This window comes from Leptodactylus fuscus, chromosome 1 (genome assembly GCF_031893055.1).
Source record: "Leptodactylus fuscus isolate aLepFus1 chromosome 1, aLepFus1.hap2, whole genome shotgun sequence".
Taxonomy (NCBI): Eukaryota; Metazoa; Chordata; class Amphibia; order Anura; family Leptodactylidae; genus Leptodactylus; species Leptodactylus fuscus.
In genome coordinates this window covers 369977126-369984587 of record NC_134265.1, presented here as the reverse complement: position 1 = coordinate 369984587, position 7462 = coordinate 369977126, and the positions used below count along the sequence as shown (strand labels likewise).

General features: G+C 52.1%; 1 protein-coding gene across 5 annotated transcripts in view; it reads right to left on the bottom strand.

Moving 5' to 3' along the window:
- Window positions 1-4147: 4147 nt before the first annotated feature.
- The window catches only part of DCTN1 (dynactin subunit 1), a 101934-nt gene continuing 98619 nt past the window's right edge, over window positions 4148-7462 (bottom strand). For all 5 annotated transcript variants that reach the window (XM_075261927.1, XM_075261936.1, XM_075261943.1 and 2 more), the window contains 2 exons: window positions 6642-6731; window positions 4148-5009 (listed from right to left, as the gene is read on the bottom strand). In XM_075261927.1, coding sequence (XP_075118028.1) covers window positions 4872-5009; window positions 6642-6731 — 228 coding nt within the window. In that variant the 3' untranslated portion in view covers window positions 4148-4871. The remainder of the gene's footprint in view (window positions 5010-6641; window positions 6732-7462) is intronic.

The window sequence follows — 7462 nt, the reverse complement described above, 5'->3', positions numbered from 1 at the left end:
TCTAACAGGGAATATAAGACCCCAGGTACGTTCACCTGTAACACACCTAATGTGGTGTATTTGATCATTTGCACCAAATGTTCCACTGATAATCTGTATGTTGGAGAGACCGGCCAGAAACTCAGAATGAGAATTAATTCACATCGCCATACAATCAAACAACAGAGAACTGATCTTCCTGTGCCAAAACATTTCTGCCAGGAACACCACAGCATCATCAATGACATGAAAATCTTGATCTTAAAAGGGAACTTTAAATCAAGGAAACAGCGACTGGTTTATGAGTACAAGGCCATGACCCTATTCCAGACGTTGGACAATGGGATGAACGTCTCACGTGGGTTTATGTCTTTTTATACAAATCATTAAGACAGCCATTAAGATAAGAACTGGGGAATCTGGCAATTGATTGTTTGTTGTTATAAGTATATAGTAACTAGCCTCTTCCCCCCTCCCTCCTGTAATCCTACCCCTATGTGTCCTGTTGTACATAAATATGCAGCCTCTAGAAAGTGTTTTTTAGTTATATCTGAAGAAGAAGCTCAGAGGAAGCTCCGAAACGTCATATTCTGTCATCATTATGAGTTGGCCATTAAAAAAGGTATCACCTACTGAAGACTTGCAAAGTTTTTTTTGTTTTTTATACAGTATTTCCTGTCCTGCTGCTTTCGGGAGACCCTCTCAGGTCCCATCTACAGTCCCCTTGTTCTCGCCTCTTAGCACTGCTGGGGGGTTAGAGCAGATTTGCACAGTTTGGGCCCATGGGAGGGGTTTGGCGATGAGGAGGAGCCTTGTTATGTCTTCGTGTTTCTTCAAGACGCCTTAGGTCACTAGTTCATGGTGTGAGAGGAGTTTATTCTCTTATAAATCTTCCTTTCCGGTGGGTTTTATGTATTTTTTTTTGTTTTCATATTTATTTATTCACTTGTCCCCGAAATACCATTTCTGCTGCGGCGTCTTATGGGTTCAGTTACATTAATAAAGGCTCTTTGTCTGTTCTCCGGTGAGCGCGGCGGCGCCCCCAATCTTCTATTGTGCTGAATGTCGCCCCAGTGATGGCTACTCCGGGGGTGACATGGAAAGCGGGGTGTTGTGTCTGTCATCACTCATTCTGCACAATCACCATTACTGGATCCGGACTGTGTTACACTACGCGAGGCGCGGGGAGATTCTGTGATTTGTTCTAGTGCACTGACCGCCCGCCTCACCGGAGCCGTATACTGAGCCGTGTATCTAATCCCATCCTGTGTGATACTGTATACTGAGCCGTGTATCTAATCCCATCCCGTGTGATGCCGTACACTGAGCCGTGTATCTAATCCCATCCCGTGTGATGCCGTACACTGAGCCGTGTATCTAATCCCATCCCGTGTGATGCCGTACACTGAGCCGTGTATCTAATCCCATCCCGTGTGATGCCGTACACTGAGCCGTGTATCTAATCCCATCCCGTGTGATGCCGTACACTGAGCCGTGTATCTAATCCCATCCCGTGTGATGCCGTACACTGAGCCGTGTATCTAATCCCATCCCGTGTGGTACCGTACACTGAGCCGTGTATCTAATCCCATCCCGTGTGGTACCGTACACTGAGCCGTGTATCTAATCCCATCCCGTGTGATACCGTACACTGAGCCGTGTATCTAATCCCATCCCGTGTGATACCGTACACTGAGCCGTGTATCTAATCCCATCCCGTGTGATACCGTATACTGAGCCGTGTATCTAATCCCATCCCGTGTGATGCCATATATACTGAGCCGTGTATCTAATCCCATCCCGTGTGATGCCGTATACTGAGACGTGTATCTAATCCCATCCCGTGTGATGCCATATATACTGAGCCGTGTATCTAATCCCATCCCGTGTGATACCGTATACTGAGCCGTGTATCTAATCCTATCCCGTGTGATGCCGTATACTGAGCCGTGTATCTAATCCCATCCCGTGTGATGCCATATATACTGAGCCGTGTATCTAATCCCATCCCGTGTGATGCCGTATACTGAGCCGTGTATCTAATCATATATGTACTGTATCTCAGCTCCCCTCGCAGGCTGCACACATACACCTCTGCTCTCCCGCTTAGATACGTGTGTATCCGATATCTCACTACTCTCCCCCTCCAGATAAAAAAAAAAAAAAAAGAAAAGAGGAATAAATGAGAAAATTGATGACATCACGCGGATGTGGAAACCAGAAAAAGGAGAACCACCGATCCCACCCCAGTCTCAGCCCGCCCCCTCCGCAGACTCCTCCCCTCCATGTGCAGAATCCTGTGGGGATTGGCTCCGGATTCATCAGAGCTGCAGTGTAAAGCATGGACAAGACTGAACGCAAAGCCTGCTCTATGAAGGTTACCATGTCTTATACGCCAGAGCGGCGCTCACAATTCTGGAGAGACTGCAGCATTGGTGGTGACTGGAGTACAAGACGACATTATCTCACCCAGCTTTACATGGAGCAGACAGCCTCATTGTGATGATGGAACGTCCTATGTAACCTCAGGAGCTGTGATCACACCAAAGCAGGGGTGCAGGTAACTGGTAATAAGACTACTCACAGCCGAGGGTCGTTACACTGTATCAGCGGCTGTACAACACCTGCAGACTACTCACAGCCGAGGGTTGTTACATTGTATCAGCGGCTGTACAACACCTGGACACTAAGAACCTGAGCAGCGCCAAGACTACTCACAGCCAAGGGTCGTTACACTGTATCAGCGGCACCTAGAGACTACTCACAGCCGAGGGTTGTTACACTGTATCAGCAGCTGTGCAACACCCGGAGACTAAGAACCTGAGCAGCGCCAAGACTACTCACAGCCGAGGGTTGTTACACTGTATCAGCGGCTGTACAACACCTGGAGACTAAGAACCTGAGTGAGTGCTAAGACTACTCACAGCTGAGGGTTGTTACACTGTATCAGCGGCTGTACAACACTCAGACACTAAGAACCTGAGTAGCGCTAAGACTACTCACAGCTGAGGGTTGTTACACTGTATCAGCGGCTGTACAACACTCAGACACTAAGAACCTGAGTAGCGCTAAGACTACTCACAGCTGAGGGTTGTTACACTGTATCAGCGGCTGTACAACACCTGGAGACTAAGAACCTGAGGAGCGCTAAGACTACTCACAGCCAAGGGTTGTTACACTGTATCAGCGGCTGTACAACACCTGGAGACTAAGAACCTAAGTAGCGCTAAGACTACTCACAGCCAAGGGTTGTTACACTGTATCAGCGGCTGTACAACACCTGGAGACTAAGAACCTGAGTGAGTGCTAAGACTACTCACAGCTGAGGGTTGTTACACTGTATCAGCGGCTGTACAACACTCAGACACTAAGAACCTGAGTAGCGCTAAGACTACTCACAGCTGAGGGTTGTTACACTGTATCAGCGGCTGTACAACACTCAGACACTAAGAACCTGAGTAGCGCTAAGACTACTCACAGCTGAGGGTTGTTACACTGTATCAGCGGCTGTACAACACCTGGAGACTAAGAACCTGAGGAGCGCTAAGACTACTCACAGCCAAGGGTTGTTACACTGTATCAGCGGCTGTACAACACCTGGAGACTAAGAACCTAAGTAGCGCTAAGACTACTCACAGCCGATGGTTGTTACACTGTATCAGCGCAGGTAAATGCTACCGGTGGATTTCCGTCTCGCGAGGCCTGTAAACCAATTGCCTCTTTCCTCGGAAGTATATTCCTGCACACAGGTAAATATTTAGAGCGCTGAAGCCTCCGGAGCCGGAATCTTTCCACCATCTGCTTCTTCTCACAGGCGCTGGCCGACATCCCGCTCACTCACACTACACAGCCATCCACTAAGCGCAGTCACTCATGCAGGGTCATGGAAAAGCTGGGTGACAACTCCAAGAGACTGCAGGAGCTCCCAGCGGAGCGGTCACCAAACTCTCCTCAACAGTCCCTATATTCAGGATTCTGGGAAAGCTGGGTGACCACCATATCATTAGCTAGTACAGCGTCTCATGACATGGTCACCCAGCTTTCCACATGGAGGATGCCAGGATCATGGTGAGGAGTCTGGAAAAGTTGGATGATTTTGGCCATTGTGAGAGTAGAGACACCCAGCTTTCCCAGACAGAGCGGAGAGCTTATAAATAAGAGGAGAGGCGCAGTGTGAGCTCAGCGTTTATTCCCTAATAGAATAGATACAGCAGAGTAAATTCTTCACCCAGGAGGGGGCTGGGCCAGTATAAGCAGGGGCGGGGCACAAGCTGACCCCGCCCTGGCAGAACCCTTGTCATGTGATCACTGATCCTGGAGGAGATTCCCCAGATGAGATAACACAGAAAGGCACTTCTGATGTTTAATAAAACTCAACGACATGGAATTAAAGGGGCGCTCCACCTTAAACTGACTTCACCCTCATGACGTAACACCCCCAGGGTCATCCATGGAGTTCACCTCCTTCCTTGAGGGTGAAATCAACAAAAGGCAGAGCATCCCTTTAAGAGATGTCTCCACCCAGATACTGAAGAGACCAACACAATAGACTGTTTAATATCTGGAGTTCCCCTTTAAGGTCACTGCTATAACAAGTGCCTGTATGAAAGCTATGCGGGGCAGTTACTAGAGAACATGCTGGAGGAAAATGTCTAGCGCCCCCTCCAGGCTCAGTGTCGGCCATTTTGAACACCATACATAAAACTGTAGTGAAGACTAAGACAGAAACATAAGGAAGAGCAGAAGCCTGCAGGGGTCGCCGTAACGCTGTAGCGTCCAGGTCACAGGGGGGCACATACTTAGTGTGTCCTAGAAGGTGACATTTATCGGATCCCATAAATAATACGGTAACAGAGCGGCAGGAAGGCGGGGGCCCCGGCACACAAGGCTCCTCAGCAGATCAGCCGCTCATGGAGCTGGTACAGCTGCTCCGGTGTCAGCACCAGGCGGTGGTTTTGTCCCTGACCCGGCTGGCAGGGGAGCTTCACCCGGCCGATCAGCACCGAGTCCTGGCGCTTCTCTTCTTTGGCCTGCAAAGAAACCAGATGAGAAATCTGCAGAGCAACACACAAGTCGCCACACCTGAGCGCAACACACACACACACCGGCCGCCTGTACGCAACACACAAGTCACCACACCTGAGCGCAACACACACACACCGGCCGCCTGTACGCAACACACAAGTCACCACACCTGAGCGCAACACACACACACACCGGCCGCCTGTACGCAACACACAAGTCACCACACCTGAGCGCAACACACACACACCGGCCGCCTGTACGCAACACACAAGTCACCACACCTGAGCGCAACACACACACACACCGGCCGCCTGTACGCAACACACAAGTCACCACACCTGAGCGCAACACACACACACCGGCCGCCTGTACGCAACACACAAGTCACCACACCTGAGCGCAACACACACACACACACACACACCGGCCGCCTGTATGCAACACACAAGTCGCCACACCTGAGCGCAACACACACACACACACACACACCGGCCGCCTGTACGCAACACACAAGTCACCACACCTGAGCGCAACACACACACACCGGCCGCCTGTACGCAACACACAAGTCACCACACCTGAGCGCAACACACACACACCGGCCGCCTGTACGCAACACACAAGTCGCCACACCTGAGCGCAACACACACACACACACACCGGCCGCCTGTACGCAACACACAAGTCGCCACACCTGAGCGCAACACACACACACACACACACAGGCCGCCTGTACGCAACACACGAGTCACCACACCTGAGTGCAACACACACACCGGCCGCCTGTACGCAACACACAAGTCGCCACACCTGAGCGCAACACACACACACACACACACACACACACACCGGCCGCCTGTACGCAACACACAAGTCGCCACACCTGAGCGCAACACACACACACACAGGCCGCCTGTACGCAACACACGAGTCACCACACCTGAGTGCAACACACACACCGGCCGCCTGTACGCAACACACAAGTCGCCACACCTGAGCGCAACACACACACACACCGGCCGCCTGTACGCAACACACAAGTCGCCACACCTGAGCGCAACACACACACACACACACACACACAGGCCGCCTGTACGCAACACACGAGTCACCACACCTGAGTGCAACACACACACACCGGCCGCCTGTGCGCAACACACAAGTCGCCACACCTGAGCGCAACACACACACACCGGCCACCTGAGCGCAACACACAAGTCGCCACACCTGAGTGCAACACACACACACCGGCCGCCTGTGCGCAACACACACACCGGCCACCTGAGCGCAACACACACACTGGCCGCCTGAGCGCAACACACACACACACACACCGGCCGCCTGAGCGCAACACACAAGTCGCCACACCTGAGCGCAACACACACACACACCGGCCGCCTGAGCGCAACACACACACCGGCCGCCTGTGCGCAACACACAAGTCGCCCCACCTGAGCCTAACACACACATCGTCCACCTAAACACAACCCAGCCGCTCGCTCCACCCGTGTGCACACATGACTGCGTCCTCCTCTATTGCACGCTGCCAGTCCGGTAACACGATCACGTATGTACCACACTCTCATGTGTCCCTGGTATTACATACATACGCTGACCTCTGACCTGACACCTCTCACCTTTATGAAGTCTGATGATGGGAACGTAGCAAAATCTGTAGGGACATTTGCCCCGGGACACTGGGAGACCGTCTCCTTCAAGACTTCATCCTGTCAGGAGGAGGGAAGAAGAGGAAGAGTGTGGTGTGAGTGATACTGCTGGGGTGCCATGACAGCGCTGTAAGCTCCTCCCTCAGGATGACATGACAGCGCTGTAAGCTCCTCCCTCAGGATGACATCACAGCGCTGTAAGCTCCTCCCTCAGGATGACATGACAGCGCTGTAAGCTCCTCCCTCAGGATGACATGACAGCGCTGTAAGCTCCTCCCTCAGGATGACATCACAGCGCTGTAAGCTCCTCCCTCAGGACGACATCACAGCGCTGTAAGCTCCTCCCTCAGGATGACATCACAGCGCTGTAAGCTCCTCCCTCAGGATGACATGACAGCGCTGTAAGCTCCTCCCTCAGGATGACATGACAGCGCTGTAAGCTCCTCCCTCAGGATGACATGACAGCGCTGTAAGCTCCTCCCTCAGGATGACATGACAGCGCTGTAAGCTCCTCCCTCAGGATGACATGACAGCGCTGTAAGCTCCTCCCTCAGGATGACATGACAGCGCTGTAAGCTCCTCCCTCAGGATGACATGACAGCGCTGTAAGCTCCTCCCTCAGGATGACATCACAGCGCTGTAAGCTCCTCCCTCAGGGTGACATCACAGCACTGTAAGCTCCTCCCTCAGGATGACATGACAGCGCTGTAAGCTCCTCCCTCAGGATGACATGACAGCGCTGTAAGCTCCTCCCTCAGGATGACATGACAGCGCTGTAAGCTCCTCCCTCA